This window comes from Drosophila ananassae, assembly GCF_017639315.1.
Source record: "Drosophila ananassae strain 14024-0371.13 chromosome 4 unlocalized genomic scaffold, ASM1763931v2 tig00000054, whole genome shotgun sequence".
NCBI lineage: Eukaryota > Metazoa > Arthropoda > Insecta > Diptera > Drosophilidae > Drosophila > Drosophila ananassae.
Window position 1 is genome coordinate 8295524 of NW_025319037.1, and position 25120 is coordinate 8320643.

The window sequence follows — 25120 nt, forward strand, 5'->3', positions numbered from 1 at the left end:
ATTAAAAGATTCAATAACTCAATATCTTGCCAAGCAACAACATATTTAGGACACCTGAACAATTTTACTTACACGACTTTTCTGACGACTACGATGTGCTAATTGGCAGAAAACTGCTCAATAAAGCACAAGGTATAATAAATTATAAAACTCATACTATTACACTTTTCGATAAAACCTACCCATTGATAGACACAGATTGAAACCAAGGTCAATTTTTCTACACACAAGATTCATATGAGAAACCAATCCCCAAATCAGATAAAAAAATAGACTTTTCACTATTCCGTCTGGATCACCTTAATCCGGAGGAAACCTATGAATTAAAACATTTATTAAACAAATTCAAAGATTTGCAATATTCTGAAGGAGAGCGTTTGACATTCACAAACATAATCAGACATGTATTAAACACAACACACAATTCACCCATTTATTCAAAACAATATCCACTTGCTAAAACACACGAAAATGAGGTAGAGAACCAGGTGCAGGAGATGCTTGAGCTGGGATTGATCAGAGAAAGTAATTCACCCTATAATAGTCCCACTTGGGTTGTACCAAAGAAACCCGACGCTTCGGGGAAAGCAAAATACAGAGTAGTCATTGATTACAGGAAGCTAAATGAAATAACCATTCCCGATAGATTTCCTATTCCCAACATGGACGAAATTCTTGGAAAACTGGGAAAATGCCAGTACTTTACAACAATTGATTTGGCTAGGGGTTTTCATCAGATAGAAATGGATTCAGAATCCATACAGAAAACTGAATTTTCAACTAAACGCGGTCATTATGAATACGTTCGCATGCCATTTGGCTTAAGAAATGCAACCGCCACATTCCAGAGGTGCATGAATAACATACTCCGACCATTAATTTACAAACACTGTTTAGTTTATTTGGATGACATCATTATTTTTTCCACATCTCTCGACGAACATTTAAACTCTTTGCAATTGGTTTTTGAAAAACTGTCCGAATCAAATCTAAAGTTGCAACTAGATAAATGCGAATTCCTGAAAAAGGAAGCAACTTTTCTAGGACACATCGTAACACCCGATGGAATAAAACCAAACCCTCTTAAAGTAGAAGCCATAGCATCATACCCAATCCCAACAAAAGTAAAAGAAATAAGAGCATTCTTCGGAATGACCGGTTATTACCGAAAGTTTATCCCAAGCTACGCTGACATAGCAAAACCCATGACCCGCTACTTAAAGAAAGGAGCAAAAAAAGACATAAACAACCACGAATATGTGGAAGCATTCGAGAAACTTAAAACCCTAATAACAAGCGAACCAATTCTACAATTGCCCAATTTTGAAAAGAAATTTGTATTGACTACAGACGCTAGTAACCTGGCTCTTGGAGCCGTTCTTTCTCAAGACAATCACCCCATATCTTTCATAAGCAGAACATTGAATGACCATGAATTAAACTACAGTACCATCGAAAAAGAATTACTTGCCATAGTTTGGGCCACAAAAACATTCCGTCACTACTTGTTGGGAAGACATTTCCAAATAGCTAGTGATCAGGCTGATGATGGTTACATAATTTAAAGGAGCCAAATGCCAAACTGCAGAGATGGAGAATTAGATTGGCTGAGTTTGACTTTCATATTGAGTACATAAAAGGGAAACAGAATTCAATTGCTGACGCACTGTCCAGAATCAAGGTTGAGGAGAATCATTTCAGTGAAGCCACCCAACATAAAGCAGTAGAAGACAATAATGATCTTATCCAGTTAACAGAAAAACCAATAAATGTATTAAAAAAACAGATAATATTCATTAAATCAGATCAGAATAGTGTAAAGCAGACAACCGTTTTCGGAAATTCAATAACCACAATTCACTATAACAACATGACTGTTGAGAACGCCAAACAATTCTTACTTGACCACTTCATTTCCAAAAGCATTGCCATGTACATCGTGAGGGATGCCGATTTCGAGATCATCCAGACAGCCTATAGGGAAATTATTAACCCCTCTTATACTAAAGTGACTCGTAGCCTCATTTTATTGAACAACGTGAGCTCATATGCTGAGTTTAAAGAAATCATACTTCAAGCCCATGAAAAACTGTTGCATCCAGGTATCCAAAAAATGACTAAATTATTCAAAGAAAATCATTATTTCCCAAATAGTCAACTACTAATTCAAAACATCATAAATGAGTGCCGTGTGTGTAACCTAGCCAAGACAGAACACAGAAACACAAAAATGCCTTTTAAAGTCACACCTAGCCCAGGGCATTGCCGCGATAAATTTGTAATAGACATCTATTCATCCGAGGGTAAGCATTACCTTAGTTGCATTGAAATTTACTCGAAGTTCGCCACTCTAGAACAAATAAAAACAAAAGATTGGATAGAATGCAAAAACGCCCTGATGCGTATCTTTAACCAATTCGGAAAACCTACACTGTTAAAGGCAGATAGGGACGGTGCATTTTCCAGCCTAGCTCTTAAGCAATGGCTCGAGAGTGAGGGTGTTGAATTACAATCAAACACAGCTAAAACACAGCTGAGAGATTACATAAAACAATAAATGAAAAAATTCGCATAATCAATTCCTCCAAAAACGATGAAATCAAACTGGGCAAAATGGAAAACATTCTTTATATTTACAATCATAAAACCAGGCATGACACCACTGGACAGACACCCGCTCACATATTTCTTTACGCCGGACAACCAACCCTGGACGCACTAAAAATTAAACAACAAACAATAAACAAATTAAATGATGATCGTCAGGAATGATGATCGTCAGAAAGGGTCCCCTTCAGAAGGGAAAATTAGAAAACCCATTTAAAGAAAATAAAAATGTCGAACAAACCGACCCGGACCATTACAAAATCACTAATCGAAACAGAGCTACTAAGTATTATAAAACGCAGTTTAAAAAACGAAAGAAAATTAATGAGGTCCCCATTCCCCAGGTAACGACAAGCTCCAAAATGTTAACAGCGAAAACATATTATTAACCAAAACATCCACTTGGATTAACTATAAGAATAATGAAATACTAATAATCTCACATATTCCTATTAATCATGAACTAATTAACACCATTAAAATAATCCCTTATCCCGATAGAAATGGTTACCAATTGGAGTACTCAGACAGTGATTCTTACTTGGAAAATGATAATAAAATTTACAATCAAGACAACAAAGAAGTAAATAGTGAATGTATTGCAAATATAATAAAACGAAGAAACCCAACATGTAATTTTGTACCAGCCCTTACAAAAGAAATAATTAAGTATATTGAACCAAATGTAATAATAACATGGAATCTGACCCAAACAACTCTTACACAAAACTGTCAAAATTCAAACAGCAACATACAAATAAAGGGAAATAAAATTATAAGAATAACACAATGTAAATTAAAAATCGAAAATATTATTTTAAGCGAAAATTATTTACACCCAGAAATTGACCTAACACCTTTGTATCCACCGCTCAACATAACTAAAATCAAAATCTTAAAACACAATGACATTATAAAAATGATTTCCCAAAACAATATCACACTTTATACAATTATTATACCGGCTATTCTGGCTTTGGTCGCAATGATTTTTATTCTTAATTACATAAACTTTAATCCATTTATATTTTTGTATATAAAATTAAGAAAACAAACTGAAAGAAATCAGCCACAACTTCAAGAAAATGAACTTGGAGAAAACCCATTACCCACACTGTATCCATCAATGCCAGCCCAAGTATAGGCTGCCTTTTTAAGGGGGGAGGAGTGACATATTCACTCTCACACCCATCTACTAATATCCAATTACTGCAGCCTAGTAAACAAATAACAAGAGCTGCGCATCATTTTTGCTGTGCAGAAAATTTAATATAAACAAATGACCGATATTCAGCGGCGATCGCGCCTTAAGCGTCTTCGCTTATACAAACCAAACAATCTATAAGCTCTCTCATCGAATGAATCAAGCGACCAACTGCACACTCATTCTAATGTAAACAATAGACAATAGCCAAAACCAAGATTTTCATTCTCTATGTAAATTAGTCTTAAGCTGAAATCCAATTGACACACACGAAACCTTTCTTTCGTCGCGTACAATTTTAATAAACATTTTTAAAATTGGTTTTTATTTTATTAAAAACGGATCTTAGCGTTGTCCTTAGTCTTTCAACGGGACATTTATTTGACTCAACTATTTCAGTATATATAGGTAGGTTAGGTAGGTTTTTATATATATATCGAATCGTATATAGTTGGCCGATCCTTATGAGAATTTCACCATTGAATCAATTTTCTAATAAAAATTATGGCAACAACCCCAAGCATTTTTAAAAATAGCAAGGTTATGCCAATTTCGATCGTTCTATGACAGCTATAGGATATAGTCGGCCGATCCTTATGAAATTTTGTACACAAGGTATTTTGGCCAAATATAACATATAACATATATAACATGTGTGGAAAGTCCCAACTCTCTAACTTAAAGTTATGGCATTTCCAACCAATCAGTTTAGTCGACCGATCCCGGCCGTTCCGACTTGTATACTGCCTGCAAACAAAAGAAGGATGTGTGCAAAGTTTCAACTCGATAGCTTTAGAACTGAGAGACTAGTTTGGGTAGAAACAGGCAGACGGACAGAAGGACATGCTTATATCGACTAAGGAGGTGATCCTGATCAAGAAAATATATACTTCATAGGGTCGGAGATGTCTCCTACACTACGTTGCACACTTTTGACCAAAATTAGAATATCCTCTGCAAGGGTATTATGAGAGATTCAGTTACTGATGGTGCGCGACATATCTTTACTAGCAGGAAAGCAGGACAAGAAAGGAAAACTTACTTCGGGCGGAGCCGAAGTTTATATACCCTTGCAGTTAGGTAGCAGCTTTTATTATTATATATATATCGGATCGTATATAGTTGGCCGATCCTTATGAAAATTTCATTGATTCGATAATAAATTTTCGAATAAAAATGTATGAAACAGCCCGAAGCATTTTTGAAAATAGCAAGGTTGTGCCTTCTGACACCTTGAATTTTATGCAACTGTTCAAATTTTTGAGTGAAATTGCTTTTAGCTGTAAAAATCAGTTAGACTTTGATCTGTAAAATCAACATCCTAAGCCGACTTAAAAAACAGCTCATGGTAAAGATAATTTTTTCTTTAAAAAATGAGTTTTCTTAAAACGAAATTTTATGGTTTTTTTTTGTACTGACCCTCCATCGTTAGCCCCAAATTCCTCTAACAAATCGGTTAATGCGTCACGAAACTCGATCATGCCCTGCGCTGGAAGGGCGATTTGAGACCTAGGGCCTCCTCTAGTTATAGTTTGTGAGACCTGAAATTTATTCTTTAGAGTAAATTTAATTATGGTATAAAAAGAAAAAAGTTACCCGAAGAAATCGTCCGCGGGCATTTTCCTTTAAGTCCAAATAATATCTTCTATAATCCTTTATCATCATTTCAGATTTTAGTTTACCATCTTCAGGTAAATTGTCAGTGTTCGGAGGGCCTGTTTTCATCAGATTTTTATTAATAAATAGATCGTTAGTTATGTATATAAATGTAACAAAATTATAAAATCATTCGTTCTTTCATTTCTATAGGGACGGATCTTTCTTTCGTATTGATATGCATTTCTCAATAGACATATTTTTTTAAGTATTTCGAATTTCGACATGACAATTTTTAAGATTTTTTTTTAATAGAAGGAATAGAAGGAAGGAATCAATGAGTGAATTTTACAATATAACATTAAATATACATTAATATATAACTAATTATATTAACATACATATTATTAATAATATTCGTAAAATTCAAACCTAATTTCTTGTCTTTCTTGTTTTAAGCGAAAATTTAAGAAAACAAGATAAAAGTGAAAATCTTGCTGACATATAGTTTGGCAAGAGGGCTCCAAATATAAGAAGCGTTAAACTTAAAACACATATTCTTAAAAATGATGTAAGCCAAGCGATCCGCTGATTACTCTTTAAAATTTGAATTAATTATTCTCCTCTATATAATGTTAGAGCGTAGACATGTTATCTTTAAATATAATAAATATTTCTACCCGAAAAGAAAGTATAAGATAATTATAAACTTCCACCAATTCCTGACATAATCTGCCAGCACTCAATTCAAAAAGCGAGATTATATTATCACCTCATATAACGGAGCAAGTATGCATAGTGCTGCTCAAACAATAAATCTTATTTAAAAACAAGAAAGGAAAGCTAACTTCGGGCGGAGCTTAAGTTGATATACCCTTGCAGTTGGATAGCAGCTTATATTATTATATATACATTGGATCGTATATAGTTAGACGATCCCTATGAAAGTTTTACTATCAAAACACAGTTGCAGCTACCAAAAATGCTTTCAAAAAATGTTCCCCCGAAATTCCACAAACAATTAACAACCTTATGCACTATATGCAATATAGCGATATATTCGGAATAGAAACCGAAGCGATAACTACAAGCCATTTTTATAAGCAAAAACTGAGATTAAAGGATAACGAACTAATTTATATAAAAAACTCTAGAAATCCTCAAAGTCAAAAAGACGAAATACAGGTACAGAAACAAAAATTAATTGGCAATAAAATAGTCGAACCGTCTGTATCAACATACAATAGCCCACTTTTGTTGGTTCTGACAAGAAAAATTGGCGATTAGTAATTGACTATCGCCAAATTAATAAAAAACTGTTGTCTGATAAATTCCCGCTACCTAGAATTGATTATATTTTAGAACAACTAGGAAGAGCCAGATACTTTTAATGCCTAGACTTAATTTCTGGTTTTCATCAAATTGAACTCGAGGAAAGTTCCCGTTATATAACGTTCTTTTCAACAAGAAATGGTTCATACCGCTTCATTCCAGTGGATGATGACTATAGCATTCTCCGGATTAGAACCTTCTCAAGCTTTCTTTTACGCTATCAGCGTTTTGATAGCGGCCGAATTAAATAGACGAGGTTCAATTGTTATTTTAATATTTATTATGGGGCAATTTAACCCCAAAACAAATGCAGCGGCCGATCCAAACAATGCCGAATATACAAGTGCATAAACTAAGAGCTTGCGCAGAAGCACCAACAAAGCTTCCAAAGTGCATGCGCTACAAAAGAACAACAAATCATCAAAGAATATGTAACTGCTGATAACGGGCAATTAGACCGCTGCGGCTACTTACACTGAGAGAACTAATTAGTAATAATTATGATATTTAATGCTGGCACAAGTCGCAACACGCAACACAAGTCGCAACACATGAAGTCACATTTTTGGGTCACAAATGCACAGACAATAAAATCTTGCCTGACGAAAAAATACCTCTTTCCAAGGAGGTCATACAGGCATAGTTAGAACATTAGTTAAATAAAAAGACATAATTTTTGGAAAAATATGACAAGAAATATATCAATTTGATAAGAAAATGTTCTAAATGTCAAAAGTCGAAAACGACAAAGAACACAAAGACCCAAATGACTATAACCAAAACGCCACAAATGGCTTTCGACAGGGTAATTGTGGATACGATCGGTCCACTACCCAAATCAGAACAAGGCAATGAGTATACAATTACTCTAATCTGCGACCTAAGAAAATACCTTGTCGCAATATTAACTAAAGACTAAAAAGCAAAAACAGTAGCTAAAGCTATATTTGAAGATTTTATTCTGAAGCACGGTCCAATGAAGACGTTTAATACACACATGGGAACAGATTAAAAATATTCAATAATAGATGAGCTAGGTAGAAATTCGAACATAAAAAATATAACATCTACTGTACACCACCACCTACAGTTGGAACAGTCGAAAGAAGCCACAGAACGTTTAATGATTTCATTCGATTCTACATTTCAGTAGATAAAACTGATTGAGACATATGACTTCAATATTTCTTATATTTTTTCAATACGACACCTATGGAACATGAGTATTGTCCATAAGAGTTAGTATTTGGTAAAGCATCAAACTTACCAATACATTTTAATAGCATAGATAGAATAAAACCACTTTATAATGCTAATGAATCTAAATATAGGCTAAAAGTAGATTTTAAATATCTATATTAGGCCAACATACTGTAAAAGACATTGGAGAAAGAGATAATATCATAATATCAAGGGATAGGGGGAAGATACAAACAGTTCATAAGGATAGATTAAAAATAATCATTAGTTAGAATTTAACATGTGGACAGGAGTTCATTCTTAATGAATTGGACATTGTAAAAGGTTTTTTTTTTATTTGTAAACCAAAATTAACACAATTTTGGTGGGCACAGCCTTGTCAATTCTTTTGTTTTATTTGGTTAAGTTAAAACACATAAGATTGTATTCTATTTTCATTTTACTTTATCTTATATGATAAATACACCATGGCCATAGAATGCATAGAATAGAAACCTATATATATATGTATATATATATTAGGGCGGTTCGATTTGTAGGGGGTCAAAAAAATCGCCTAGGCACATATGATTTTCGGATTCTAGGGATCAAAATAAGAAAATTTGCTCAAAAAACCATACCTCTAAAATGAATTCTGATGTCCCTCGTTTTAACGTGTAGGTACCCAAATGGTCAAATTCTAAAAAAAGATGTTTTGACCCATTTAGAGTGCCCCAAAATTACTAGCCTATTTCAAAAGGAGGGAGATATAATATGCATATACATATATCGAATGCGCACTGTATTTCAAACATTGTTGCATATAAATAAACAAACGATAAATATACGAGTTCTTTGACCAAGTGGACATAGATATATACATAAACGTTTCTGCCGCTGCTAAGAGACTTAGACCTTACTCAGTTGAAATAGAAATGATAAGAAATGATATGATAGAACAGAGACGATCCAAAGCTGGACGCAGCATTGCGGCCATTGCTGCCTCCGAATAAACCAAACATAAATAATACCAATTCATATTAAAAACCTAAAACAAGGACTTCCAATTCTGGGTTGTAACAGTATATAATCAACTTGGGCTCCGAAGTTAGCATTCCTTTCTTGTTTTAATTGATTACACTAGTTTACACGAAAAATGCACCTCCGTAAAAAAGTGTTTTTATAGTAATTTGGGGTCGGAGATCGCGAAAATTACATCCCCTTATTCTTCTGAGGAACTGTTTTTGAGATATTTTTGAAAATCGTCTTTTTTATACCTTTGCAGAGGGTATTATAATTTTGGTCAAAAGTGTGCAACGCAGTGAAGGAGACATCTCCGACCCTATAAAGTATATATATTCTTGATCAGGATCACCTCCTGAGTCGATATGAGCATGTCCGTCTGTCCGTCTGTCTGTTTCTACGCAAACTAGTCTCTCAGTTTTAAAGCTATCGAGTAGAAACTTTGCACACACCCTTCTTTCCTTTGCAGGCAGTATATATATATATCAATCATATATACATAAAACTGATTGATCGGAAATGCCATAACTTTGATGTTTTAAGTTAGTTTTAAGTTAGAGAGTTGGGACTTTCCACACATGTTATATTTGACCAAAATATCTTGTGTACAAAATTTCATAAGGATCGGCCGACTATATCCTATAGCTGTCATACAACGATCGGAATTGGCATAACTTTGGTGTTTTTTAAGTTAGAAAGATGGGACTTGGTACAGATTATCTTTTGGACAAAATAGTCTGATTTGCCAAATTTCATAAGGATCGGCCGACTATATACGATCTTCTATATATCTTATAATATAAGATGCGTGGCGCCACCTAGCGGACTGCGACTGAACTGCAAGGGTATATCAACTTCGGCTCCGCCCGAAGTTAGCTTTCCTTTCTTGATTGTTTTTTTTTTGGTAATATCTCATGAAAAAAACTGTTTACAAACGGTAATGGTATTGAACGGAAAGGAACGTGAAGTGATGTTTACGTGGATATATAATATTTGCAGATTGAATCAAATCTCTGGAATTCACAAGCGACCAAATTATAAAAATAGCGTCATTTTCAAAAATTGAAATTTCCAAAGTTGGTCTAAAATGACACTATTTTTATACCCTTGCAGAGGGTATTATAATTTTGGTCAAAAGTGTGCAACGCAGTGAAGGAGACATCTCCGACCCTATAAAGTATATATATTCTTGATCAGGATCACCTCCTGAGTCGATATGAGCATGTCCGTCTGTCCGTCTGTCCGTCGGTCCGTCTGTCTGTTTCTACGCAAACTAGTTTCTCAGTTTTAAAGCCATCGAGTTGAAACTTTGCACACACCCTTCTTTCCTTTGCAGGCAGTATATAAGTCTGAACGGCCGGGATCGGTCGACTATATCCTATAGCTGCCATATAACTGATTGATCGGAAATGCCATAACTTTGGTGTTTTTTAAGTTGGAGGGTTGAGACTTTCCACACATGTTATATTTGACCAAAATATCTTGTGTACAAAATTTCATAAGGATCGGCCGACTATATCCTATAGCTGTCATACAACGATCGAAATTGGCATAACTTTGGTGTTTTTTAAGTTAGAAAGATGGGATTTGGTACAGATTCAATTTTGGGAAAAAAAATCTGATTTGTCGAATTTCATAAGGATTGGCCAACTATATCCTATAGCTGTCATATAACTGATTGATCGGAAATGCTATAACTTCGTTGTTTTTCAAGTTAGAAGCATGGGAGTTTCAATGGATTCCTCTTTTGGCAAAATAATTCGATATGCCAAATTTCATAAGGATCGGCCGACTATATACGATCCGCTATATATCTAATAATATAAGATGCGTGGCGCCACCTAGCGGACTGCGACTCAATTGCAAGGGTATATCAACTTCGGCTCCGCCCGAAGTTAGCTTTCCTTTCTTGTTTTTTTACTGACTTTTACGCAGTGTAAAGATGAACAATACCTTAATTGGGAAAACACCCGTAAAATAAACTCCCAGCACAGCTGAAGCAGCAAAAACTTCCAGCCAGAAAGATTACACAAAAGATCGACCACAAAACTGCCATAGGGATATACAGCGACATGTGTTCCAAACTAGGACCACATTACAAAATCACTCATTAGCACCGGATGAAAGAAAATCCAAATCTTTAAACACCACCTCACCAACAGAAATAACTACACACAATAATTACATACAAAAAAACCGAAACAAATCAACATCCCACAGAAACACATCCAAACCACCACAGTCAGAAAAAAAACTTTAAAAAACATATTACCCCAAAGAGCAAGATGACATCGAGGCCATGGAAATAGACATCAAGGACACAAGTCCAAGAACACAAAGGACTTAACATTAAAAATCTTCATCAAAGATAAGTCAAACTTACTCTCCACTAACTTTAAACCGTCCAAATCAAACACCAAGTTCTCAACCAAAATCAAACGTACCAATTACAGTGACAGCGAATCCAATTAAAATCCATCAACCATACCCTGACTTAACCCAATCTTCATTGCACAAATGTCTCTTAGTAAATTCAGTAGAATATAAAAGGATGTTCTAATAACTACAAACAACTCATAATATTGATATATATCAATCATTGATTGATACATCATTGCAATCCAAGAATCACACATATAGGACACCAATAATATAACAACCCACGTAAAGATAAGCCACCAACACTTTTAGTACACAAATCAATCGAACATTCAACGAAACGATCTCGAAACACTTGTAAAATCTCAGCAAAACACACAGACAGACAGCTTACATTTCTCCCAGCATAATTATTACAAGACAAATAATAGAAAATACTATTGGCACCTATTGACAAGACCTACATTCACATTTAGTAATTTGATCCAATCAATATACGAACCCTCTAACCTATTGGCACACCTAGTAATAACTTGCAATAAGCATAAACAATATCCAACCTAATAATCCAGCACTAGTAGACGGCGCCAGAAGCAGAAATCAGTATTATCAGCGGGAAGAATGACCGACAGACCGAAGCAAGCAAAAAAACAAGCAAATGCATGAACAAGCAATCTGAGTCAGCCGACTCAGAGGTTACTTCGAGTGTTGCTCCCATGAAACGGACCACAAGAAGAACCTGCGGTACCCATCCTACTTCGAGTATTGCCCCCGTGAAACGGACCACAAGTAGGACCCGCATCCCCCAACCTACTTCGAGTTTTGCTCCCGTGAAACGGACCACAAGTAGGACCGGCCGATAAGGAATCAGCCGACATACCATACCATCTGTACTTGAGGAGAACCAGCCCAGGACTTCAAGTACCCCACATCAACTCCAGCCTGATCACAGCAAGCACCTGGTCGACCCGAGCAGTCCCTTGCAGAATCCAGGTAAATTTAGTCAGACTTTATACGTTCTTTGACTACGACTCCGGCACCTACCGTTATTCCCGTGAGTTGAAGTTCGACGTAGTGGCCACATAACGCTCTACGAACGAAGAAATACATTCCATAGTACCCTCATTTATCTTGGGGGACTTTAACGGGTTTCACCTAGCTTGGGGCTCCCTAACGTCAAAAACAAGCGGTACAAAAATCCAAAAATTCATAGAAACATCCACACTTATCCTATTTAACGACAAATACCTAACGGACTTTTCCATACCCAACACATACACACACATTTACCTGCTCGGACCTGCATTACAAGCCCCACATATCAAGTGTGAACCAGAAATACTCAATGACCTTCACGGCAGCGACCACTTCCCAATAATCATCTATCTGTTTCCACTAACCAAGGTTAATAAATTCAACAAATCTTCTTCAAACTAAAAAACGCCAATTGGGTACGCAACTAGGGTTGTTGAGCTATCAGCGTTTTGATAGCGGCCGAATTAATAGACAAGGTTCAATTTAATAATTCAATTTATTGTGGGTCAATTTAACCCCAAAACAAATTCCGCGGCCGAACCAAAAGAATGCCGAATTACAAGTGCCTAAAAACCTAAGAGCTTGCGCAGAAGCTCCACCAAAGCTCCCAAAGTGCATGCGCTACAAATACCAATAAAGCGCATGCGAAACTGGGAGACAAAATAGAGAAGAATACACGCTGACAACAACAGCTGCAGCTAAGCATTTTATGATTATTTTAAATTCACTTTTTGGTGGCTGCTTGGCCCAACAAGGGTTGTTGATAATATATCAAAATATCGTTTTTTTTTTTAAATGATATATTTATATTGTGATATTTTTTTTTGGAAAAATTTAGAAACCGCGAAATTTTTTTTTGATATTTTTTACTTGATCACAAGTGACGAAAACTAGAAATTTATCAATAATCAAAAGTTTTTTTCATGAGATATTACCAAAAAACTGAAAAAGGACCTCAAAAACACGATTTTCAAAAATATCTCAAAAACGGTTCTTAAGAAAAATAAACGGATGTCATTTTCGTGTTCTCCGACCCCAAATTACTATAAAAAACACTTTTTTATGGAGGTTCATTTTTGGTGTAAACTAGTGTTATCGATAGTTTAGTATCGATACCGAAGCAGTGAAAACCCGGTGCTCAGCCGGCAGGTTCTGGAGCCGCCAAGAAACCGAAAGTGGCCGACCTCTTGGAGGGATCACCGAGCTGGAGAAGGATTTGGGACGCGCTCGCAGAGCTAACATGGAGCGCACGCACCCCGTTATGACGAGTGAGGTTGGGGTAGGTCAGCCGCCGTTTGCCTTGCCTTGACTGTACCTAACAAGTGTTTGTCATGCGGCGTCAGGGAAACTGCCATCTTGGAGCGGATCTATCGTTGCATTCGCCACATATGTGAGTAATCTCAAGGCCTTCTTGCAGTCAGCGAAGGCAGAGCAGCATCTGGGTAACCCTACCCTGATGGAAGACCTTGTGGCCAAGCTCCCGATAAGTAAACGAGTGGAGTGGGCAAGGCACGCTGCAACTATTCAGCCCTTTCCGACTATTGTGGACTTTAGTTCGTGGAACTAGCGAATGTGGTCTGCGTGGAGGCGGACATTGCTGGAAAGGGGCCAAGGCGTCGATTGCTTCATGCCAGCATCGACCGTGAGCAGGACAAGCAACACGAGAGCTCAGGAATTGTCCAATATGTGTAGGTTTTGGGCAATATGCAGTTCGGGACTGCCAATGATTTATTGGAGTCACACCTACAGAGAGGTGGAGGCTGGCAAGAAGACATCGCTTATGCTTTATGTGCTTGCAAAGCGGGCATATGACTGGATCCTGCGCTGCGTCAGGAGAGTGCCAGGTGAATGGACGCAGGAGGAAGCATCACCGTCTTCTTCATGAGGCAAGCAATGAAGGCTTCAGGACACCGCCACAGCGAGGTGGCAATTGGAGAAACTTCAACCGGGTCTGACAGGCAGTCGGACTGAGAGAAGGCGTCCGATTAAATGAAGGAGCAGCGTCATTCGTGGATGCTTCTGCGTCGTCGGAAAGGTGAGATGTTTCGACGAGGACAGAGAACGACTACTGTTCCGTGTATTGCCGGTGACGCTATACGGAGGTGGGAAGCAGGTTGATACGTACGCTCTCCTGGATGAAGGTTCTTCGGTGCAATGGTCGACAACGAGCTGGTTGCAGAGCTAGGCGTACAAGGAGTACGTCGTCAGCTGAATATTCAATGGTTCGGAGGGGGGGCACAAGAGAGCCTACTAACGTGGTACGTCTGCAGATTAGTGGAACAGGCAAGTCCTCCCGACACGGCTGAGAAACGTGGGTCGCAACATTATAAGGCCTTGGCATCTATCCTTGTTACTCCAGGTGCTGATCCGACCCGAAGATAGATGTGCGCAACGATTTCTGTGGAAAGAGATGTGCGAGATGACGTTCGGAGCTGCATGCTCACCGAGTGCGGCGGATCATATGAACAAAGTGAATTCCAAGCGATTTCTGGATTCAGATCCCAGAGCAGTCAAGGCCATCGTGGACTACCACTACGTGGATGACTATGTGGACAGCTTCGACACAGAGAGCGAAGCTATCGAAGTATCTTCCAGAGTGAAGGAGATACATGCAGGCGGTTTTGAGCTTTGCACGTTTTTGTCTAGTTCGCCTACAGTAGAGAGGATGCTCGGACCCAGTGATCACGCCCAGAGTATTGGATGGAGTGAGGCCGAGCAGAATATTTTGGGAATGAGGTGTCAGCCAGCCACGGACGATTTCACGTTTCGAGTAAAGTACCACAAAGTTGCCCCCATCGTGTCCAATGGGAAGAAATATGGCCACAAAAAGGGAATTCTTGAGTATGGTCATGTCAACGTTTGTCCCCTTGGGATTTCTGTGTTGCCTGATGATAACAGCGAAGTTATTGGTGCGAGAGGTCTGGAGAAAGAGGATCCCATAGGATGAGCCACTACCGGCTGAGATGTACAACGCCTTTATGGATTGGCGTAAGGAAATGGGTAAAGTAGAACATTTTCGGAGCCCATATTACTATTTTGGATTTGGGCTGGTTAAGACTATCGAGTCGGCACTCGCGTCAGTGGTCTACTAGAGGATCACGTATGAGGACGGCGATGTGCAAGTGAGGTTCGTGTGCGCAAAGACGAAGTGTGCACCCATGCGAACGATGACGATTCCACGATTGAAGCTGCAGGCAGCAGTTCTAGGAACGAGATTGATGGACACAGTCAGGCAGGACCATAGTGTGAGATTGTGCTATGGACGGACTCGAAGACAGTGCTACGTTGGATTGGCAGCACGCACAGGCGCTACAAGCAGTTAGTACGGAACAGAGTGAGCGAGATTCTGGAGTCAACGAAGGTGGCCCAATGGAGATGGCTACCGCCCACTGACAACGTGGCGGATGATGCGATTTGGGCACAGCGCAGTGTAGACCTAAACGAGGAGTCCTATGGTTCACACGTCGATGCCGTGTACAACGATATGAGCTTGAGAACTACTTCCTTACTGTAGCTGAGTGTGAAGCAACTAAGAACGTGTTAGTTCGTATAGCACAACGTGAGGCGTTTTCCGACAAAATGCAGGTCGCAGAGAATGGCCTGGACGTCGCTAAAGGAAGAAGCCGACACATGTGAACTGGCACCATACCTAGATGGCAATGGAGTCCTGCGAGCGTATGGCAGGATTGATGCGGCGCTATGTATACCGTACAGCGCCAGGAGGCCCGTGATCCTCTCCGACCGGCACGGTCTCACGGAGATGATGGTGCGCAATGCCCATGTGAGGATGAAGCATCAAAACGTGGATGCTACCATGACGGAAATCCGGACCAGGTTGTGAATTACGAGACTGCGGAGAGTGCTTCGCAGTGTGAGCTGCACAGAGCACGACCGATGCCAATGGAAGCCAATGGCTAGCCGTTTAAGAGCACGGGCCTCGACTACTTTGGACCACTGCTAGTGACCGTTGATCGGCACCAAGAGGTGGCCTTGTTTACGTGCCTGACAACCAGGGCGATTCATTTGGATCTGTACATGACCACGGATTCCTGCATAATTGTAATAAGGAATTTCATCTGCCGTCGAGGGCCTGTACATTGACTGCGCAGCGACAACGGCAAGAACTTTGTTAGAGCGGACTGGGTGGCCAAGAGATTTGCATAGATCTTCGAACCCGAGAGGATCCAGTCGGAGCTGTCAAGTAAGGGCATTGAATGGATCCTTATTTGCCCAGCAAACCCGTCAGAGGGTGTAGTCTTGGAGTGAATGGTGCAGTGCGTGAAGAGGGTACTACGTCACACAGTGAAGGAAGTGGCGCCAAAGGAGCACGTACTGAAGAGTTTCCTGATAGAGGCGGAGAATGTTGTTAATTCTCGTCCGCTCACCCATTTGCCAGTGAGTGCGGACCAGAAAGCCCCTCTTACGCCAAATGATCTACTCAAGAGAGCAGCTTGCCCACTGGATTCCCCCGGCCTGGATGGAGGCCTCGTTAAGGAAGGAGCTACGCGGAAGCAGTGGCGCGTGGCAAGGATGTTGAGAACCGTTTCTGGAAAAGGTTGGTCTTGGAGTTTTTTTTTTATTATTAAACCAAAATTAACATCATTTTGGGGGGCACAGCCTTGTCAATTCTTTTGTTTTATTTGGTTAAGTTAAAACACATAAGATTGGAATTTATTTTCATTTTACTTTATCTTAAATCATAAATACACCAAGCATGGCATAGAATAGAAACCTACATATATATATATATATTAGGGCGGTTCGATTTGTAGGGGGTCAAAAAAATCGCCTAGGCACATATGATTTTCGGATTCTAGGGATCAAAATAAGAAACTTTGCTCAAGAGACCATACCTCTAAAATTAATTCTGATGTCCCTCGTTTTAACGTGTAGGTACCCAAGAGGTCAAATTCCAAAAAATCCTGTTTTAACCCATTTAGAGTGCCCCAATCGAGTCCAAATGTATGAAAGACCCACTAACTTTGGAGGGTCGATCCACCCATACAAGTGGTACCCCCTGGTTCATATAAGTATATGAACTCAAGTGCATATTCATATTTCCTCGCGCTCCATACTAAGCGAGCATAGATATATGTATAAGAATACATCAACATTTCTGCCGCTTCTACGAGACTTAGACCTTACTCAGTTGATAATATATGATATGATAGAACAAAGACGATCCAGAGCTGGATGCGGCATTGCGGCCTCCGGATAAAACAAACATAAATAAAACCAATTCATATTAAAAACCTAAAACAAGGGCTTCCAATTCTGGGTAAAACAAGAACTTCCAATTCCAATTCTTTTAACAGTATATAATATAATCAACTTCGGCTCCGAAGTTAGCATTCCTTTCTTGTTTTATTTGATTACACTAATTTACACGAAAAATGAACCTCCGTAAAAAAGTGTTTCTTTTAGTAATTCGGGGTCGGAGATCGCGAAAATTACATACGATCCGCTATGTATTTAGATATTGTATTATTAATAATATATATTAGTAATATAAGATGCGTGTCGCCACCTAGCGGACTGCCACTCAACTGCAAGGGAGTATAAACTTCGGCTCTGCCCGAAGTTAGCTTTCCTTCCTTGTTTTTGATATTTTTGATATTTCTTCCTTGTTTACTCTGATTTCAATCTTAAAAATGAAATAAATTTGATAAATATGAATATGCACTTAAGTTCATAAATTAATTTGATAAGTTATCAACTGAAAACGAAAAATGGATGTAAAATCAAATTACACTGCAAAGTGAGAGAGAGTGATTAAAACGAGCGGTTTGAAGTAATATCATACAATATTAAGCCCCGATAACAACGTCGCAACCACTTCTAAGCCTAACAGAAATATAATTGTCCATCTAGGACACATCAGATTCACAACCCATATCTAACGGCTCCCAAGGATACCCTTTATCACTAAAATTATTCCTAATAATTTACAATGTACAAAAACATTTAACGCATACGCCGACGATTTTTTTCTCATAAAAAATTGTTATAAAAACCGAAATCATATAAAAAAACCTCTTGACGAGGTAAAGTACCGGTGACGAACCTGCATGCGAAACCCAAAATATCTGATATCAATTTTAGTGACGAAAATATGCTATATAGGTGTATAAAAATGCATATAAAAAATATTCTTGTTCGGCACGTGACTGATTTTTTTTTGTTTTTCTTGCACGTGCCGAACAAGAATATTTTTTATATGCATTTTTATACACCTATATAGCATATTTTCGTCACTAAAATTGATATCAGATATTTTGGGTTTCGCATGCAGGTTCGTCACCGGTACTTTACCTCGTCAAGAGGTTTTTTTATATGATATCAGTTGTTTTTTTGTATATATTGATCTTCAATTATTTAAAATAGAACGCATAACATATAGAATATATATACATATATGGAAGTAACCTCTGGACAGGCGATTTACACAGTTAGCAATACTTTAATTGTAAGGATAAACATCAAAACTATTTATTTTTAACTCTATAGATTTTGACATTCAAGAAGGTGGAATAATTAAAAACCTTTCCAAAGACGTAAAGAATTTTTCAATAGCTTCAGTGGCTCTGAAGTTATACGTATTTTTAATTTACAAAGGTTTTGGAATTTGGTTAGTTTAAAAATTTTAATTAAAAATTTGCCCAAAAATGTATTTAAAATCCAAAATTGTTTCGTAGTTGTGGGAAACCAAATTATTTTAACAAATTAACAGATGAGAGGCCTATCATTATGAGAGTTCCACTATATAATAAATTATTAAAAAAACAAGAAAGGAAAGCTAACTTCAAGCGGAGCCGAAGTTGATATTCCCTTGCAGTTAAGCAGAAGCTTATGTTATTATTATATATATCGGATCCTATATAATTGTCCGATCCTTATGAGAATTTCACCATCAACAAAATTTCTAATGAAAATATTGGAAACAGCCCCAAGAATCTTTAAAAATAGAAAGGTTGTGCCGTTTCCGATCGTTCAGTTATATGGCAAGTATAGGATATAGTTGGCCGATTCTTATGAAACATAGGATTAGATTGCCCAAAACGGAAACCATAGATAGTCCCATCATTTTAGCTTCAAAAACAACAAAGTTAAGCCAATTATCCTAAAAAATTTTGCAAATCGGATAAGATTTCCCAAAATGCAATCTGTACTAAGTCCCATCCTTCTTACTTATAAAAAAAAACAAAGTTATGGCATATCCGATCAATAATATAATAAACATGTATTATATCTAAAATAAATGCGCAAAGATAAAAAATTAAAAAAAACTGGATATTTCGTTTTTCCAGTTTTTCTAGTTAAACCAATTGTTGAATGTAACAATTTATTTTGGGTGTGCGATATAAAATAATAAATATTAGAAAAGTATTGGCGGAGTTGGTTTGCCTGGTTTTTTTTTAGCTTTTAATCCATGATTTGGCCCAAAACGGTGGTGGCTGTAATTTAAGTAAAGCAGAGTTTTATTTTATATGCATTATATGCTCAGTGGGGGCATATGCATATAAAGCTTTCTACTCATAAAATTTTGCATTCTTCTCATTAAGACATGAGACACTGAAACATAAAGCAGAATTACATCAAAATTTGCCATCAAACAACGAAGTTCGAGATTAGCCGAGTGGAGAGCGTTGTGGTTTCTAACACGGGAGGGCCTGAGTTCTAATCCTAGTTGAGTCAATGTTTTTATGTTTTACTTTTTAAGCCCTTTTTTATTTAGATTTTATTTTTGAAATATTCGAAAATATCTTATGTACAAAAATTCATAAGGATGGGCCGACTATATCCTATAGCTGTCATAGAACGATCGGAATTGGCATAACTTTGGTGTTTTTTAAGTTAGAAAGATGGGACTTGGTACAGATTTTGGCTCACAAGATTGGTACCTCAACCGACCCGTCCGACATTTCTTTCAGAAGTTATTCAAGAAATTAGATTTTTACAGCTTTTCAAAAAGTTGTAGAACAATAATTGCTCATATGACAATAACAAAAATCTCCAATTTTATTCAGGATTGCCAAGAAAAAAATACAGACAAACAGACACACTGGCTTCATTTTGAAAACACTGTAAAAATCGAATTTCTTGAATAACTTCTGAAAGAAATGTCGGACCGGGTCGGTTGAAGTACCAATCTTCTGAGTCTTCTCATTAAGACATGAGACACTGAAACACAAAGTAGAATTACATCAAAAGTTGCCATCAAGCAATAAAGTTCGAGGTTAGCCGAGTGGAGAGCGTCGTGGTTCCTAGCACGGACGGCCTGGGTTCGAGTCCAACTTGAGTCAATGTTTACGTTTACTTTTTAAGCCCTTTTTTATTTGGATTTTATTTTTAAATAAATAAACTAAAATCTGAAAAGATATACTCCATATTTTTTAGGGTATTGACCAAATATATGCAGACTCCAAAAAGCAAAGTTGCCAATCAAATACACACACATGTATAAGTAAATGCAAGCTTCACAGGAGGCTGCACAAAATGGGTAGCTGCTTTAAAGGGCTATATCTTGAGTTAACGGATTTTGCCAGATATGAGCGATATATCAAAAGTTGCGTCATCTCAAAAGCTGTCTCTACGTAAAATATAAAAAGGATCAATCGACCAAATTTTGAAAAATAATTTTTTTTCTTAAAAAAAAAGTTTATTTTCAGTGTATTTTTTTTTGTGTACTATATAGACGTTTGGTCTCAAAGAAAGTGAAATTGATATTTAAAAAACCATTTTAACGGTGTAAAGCTCTTTTTAATATCTTTCTTAATTATAAAGTTATGAATTTTTTCATTAACAAAGTTTTTTTAATTTTTTGACGTAAGCTTAAGGTATTTCAAAAAGTTGTAGAACAATAGTTGCTCATGTGATAATAACAAACATTTTCCAATTTTTTTCAGGATTTTTAAGATAAAAATAGTGCAAACAGACAAACCGACAAACCGACAACTGGCTTCATTTTGAAGAAGAAGAAAAAATCGAATTTTTCGAATAACTTCTGAAAGAAATGTCGGATCGTTTTAGTGATAAAAAAATATTTTACTTTCACCCTAATTTCTCCCAAACCAAATAACTTTTGGAATATGTTTCGACAAAAGTTATCTAATTGAAACAATACCTTTCGATTGGTATATCATTCATTTAGATCGGTTGCCTACAGAAAATTTTTAATTCTTCGGCTATATATAGAGTTTCCTCGCGCACGCCTAGGCATGCAGGTCGTCACCTCGTGGACTTCCGTCCACAGTGATACCAACCTCAACTTAGACCACCTTTATAATAATATAAACTTCTGTTGAGCATATTCCGGGACATCCCTTTCCCTTGCAAAATGCCATCACCAAAACATTTGCAAAAAACGCGATTGCACTTTTTCTATAGCTTGCAACAACATTCAAAGACCCATTGTGACCTCTCTCAAATTTCTAGGATTAACAAATTACACAGGCCAACAGCAAAAAATCTCCACGCATAATTTCACCTGCTCCATAACCTTTAAGCTCCCCTGAACCAAAGTCCAGAACAAACAGAGGTTCTATCACCCACAGTTTCCGCGGTACACCTAAGAAAAGAAATTGATCAAATTTTACCATATATTGAAGTATGTGGGCCGTGCAATGGCGATGACCATCATTGTTTCAAGTACATATCATTTTTAAAAGTAAATTAAAAGTAAATTAGTAACATCATGCAGGCAAATGCACCCTTTAGTATGAAGAGGTTGCAGCGGCATCTATTTGAGAGGCGAGCAGGTCCGAAGAGGGAGTCGTGGATCAGCTGTGAAGCAAGTCGGTCAAGGAAATCGTAAAAACCTAAAAAAAAAATGAAAGCTAACTTCGGGCGGAGCTGCGGTTGATACACCCTTGCAGTGAAGGTTGTGCCATTTCCGATCGCTCAATTATATGGCGGCTTACTACACAATCAAGATGCATCAGCAGGTCACAATATAAAAGCATCAGACCTACTAGCCTCTTAATAATGTAACGATAAGCATAAGCCAATATCCAACCTACTAACCCGGCACTAGTCGATGGCACCGGAAGCAGAATCAGCATTATCAGCGGGAAGAATGACCGATTGACCGAAGCAAGCAAAAACCAGCCAGCGAAGCCGAAATGCGTGTGGAAAGCAGTACATGAACAAACAATCTGAGTCAGCAGATTCAGAGGTAGGTGACCCTGGCATTAACCTTAGTTTAAGCACGTCCATAACATTGACCTGTCTTAGTTTTAATGATGTATAATTCAGCATCTTATATAAGAGTTGTTCTTCTGAAATAAACACAGTTGCGAAATCAGAGTGAATCGTCTCGTTACTCAGTGTCTGAACCACGGCACTTAGAATCACTCTTCTTCAAGTGTTGCTCCCGTGAAAAGGACCACAAGTAGACCCCGCATTACCTAACTATTTCTACCTAACTACCGCTACTCCCGCGAGTTCAAGTTTGACGTAGTTGCCGCATAACGCTCTACGGACGAACAGTATGTGTACCAGCTAAAATTAAAAAATGGTATCTGACAATTACCATATCTTTGGAATACTCATCCAAAGTTGAAATCTCCGATTTTCTACATTAATTTTTGGCATAGCTTGCAAATAACTTTTAACCGATTCGAGCGGTCTCAAAATAAGTGTTTGTCACTGAGACTTTGAGCAAAAAGTCTGAGAGCAACCGATTGAGTTGCTCGTATACAAATTTTTTCGTACAAAAGACTTTTTGAATCGTCGAACGCAAGCAAACGGTCCTAGAATGAGCAGACCAAACGAAAACAGAAAAAAGTGTGCTTTGACTGAGCGCTGTGCAGCGAAACGAAAACAAATTATTGAAAAGACTTTTTGCGCTGACTTTTTCAGTCAATTGGTCTTTTACAGAGTCTCTCTGTGCGAGTGTCACTCAAATCTCTCATTGAGCGATGTTCGGTAGATGAGAGTTTCATGATTTGCTCATTGCAAAACAAAGCCTACTGCTCAGAGAGAACCCGAAACGGCATGCTTTGTTTCGGTTGCTCTCGCAAACAGAGCGTAAGCAAAAAAACGGTTAACAGTTATTTGCAAGCTATGATTTTTGGTCTTCTTTGATTTTTCTCCAAACATTTTTCCATGATTTTTTAATTTTCTTATTGAAATCATTAGATTATACCATGTTTTAATTTTGGATTTAAGGGAAAACTCGAAATAATTTTATTGAATTTATTATAGGTGGTTAAACAATATTTTCGTCAATTAAATTGGAGTTTTTAATCTCATATTTTCAAAAAGTCATGGCTATTTAAAACTGTTTCTATGTTCAAAACGTATCTATTGCAGGTTCAGCTTGTTTAGTAAAGCTTTACAGAAATTGTAGATAGCCATAGGACACCTATGTTTGTTCTGGACTTTGGTTCAGGGGAGCCTAAAGGTTATGGAGCAGGTAAAATTATGCGTGGAGGAAAAAAAAAAGTTGGAAATTGTCGGCCTGTGTTATTATTAATACGTTATTTGTATTAATAATACAAAAGAAAAACTCATATAAACTCACTCGTACCCTCACTCCACCAAAAACTGAATATAAAAAATGCTTATACAGACTTAGGTTCAATTGCAACGCCCATATTCTCCTGTCTTTGCTAAACTAGAGTACGATTTGTTCCTTACGGTCACTCACCCAAAAGCACTCTTAACAAATGGAATTGAACCCATTCAATTCTGCACTTCGACTAGCCCTTGGAGCCTACCGAACCATTCCCATAACTAACTTAATCCATGAAGCCAATATTCTCTCAATAGAGCAAAAACGCGACCTACAAACAGCCAAACTTACCAAAAACATAATTTTTTTCACAGACATGCCAATACCCAATTTTATTTAACACCAAAAATAAAAAAAAAACCTGTCCACCATAGACCGAACCATACATTTTTACCATTCACTAAATTTACCCTACCAACCAAAAAAACTACACAAATACAATCCACCCTGGGTGTCAATCCCAATCTCATAGACACAACATTCAGAATACATTAAAAACAAGCAACATCTCCAGACACATACCTGCAAATAAGCGAACATTCCAAAGATAGCCAAAAATCATATAAGTTTATATTGACAGACGGATCAAAAATCAATTGCACACCCAATTCGTCACCAAAAATTTATATCAGATATTTTGGGCTTGGCATGCACGTTCGTCAACGGTATTTTACCTCGTCAAGAGGTTTTTATACCCCTGCAGAGGGTATTATGATTTTGGTCAAATGTGTGCAACGCAGTGAAGAAGACATCTCCGACCCTATAAAGTATATTCTTGATCAGGATCACCTCCTGAGTCGATATGAGCATGTCCGTCTGTCCGTTGCTACGCAAACTAGTCTATCAGTTTTAGAGCTATCGAGTTGAAACTTTGCACACATCCTTCTTTTGCTTGCAGCCAGTATATAATTCGGAACGGCCGGGATGGGAATCGGCATACTTTTTATGTTTTTTAAGTTTGAAAGATGGGACTTGGTACAGATTCCATTTTAGGCCAAATAATCTGATTTCCCAAATTTCATAAGGATCGGCCGACTATATCCTATAGCTCCCACTGAACGATCGGAATTGGCATAACTTTGGAGTCTTTTAAGCTAGAATAATGGGACTTTCTACGGATTCCATTTTTGGCAATCTAATCTGTTCTGCCAAATTTCATAGGGATTTTGACTTTATCCTATAGCCGCCATATAACTGAGCGATCGGAAATGGCACAACCTTCACTGCAAGGGTGTATCAACCGCGGCTCC

At 37.6% G+C, this 25120-nt stretch overlaps 1 protein-coding gene across 1 annotated transcript in view; it reads right to left on the minus strand.

Moving 5' to 3' along the window:
- The window catches only part of LOC6505482 (transcriptional activator protein Pur-beta), a 505448-nt gene that overhangs the window by 142469 nt on the left and 337859 nt on the right, over nucleotides 1-25120 (minus strand). The window contains exons 6-7 of the mRNA XM_014904427.3: nucleotides 5408-5526; nucleotides 5231-5352 (exon numbers count right to left, since the gene is read on the minus strand). Coding sequence (XP_014759913.1) covers nucleotides 5231-5352; nucleotides 5408-5526 — 241 coding nt within the window. The remainder of the gene's footprint in view (nucleotides 1-5230; nucleotides 5353-5407; nucleotides 5527-25120) is intronic.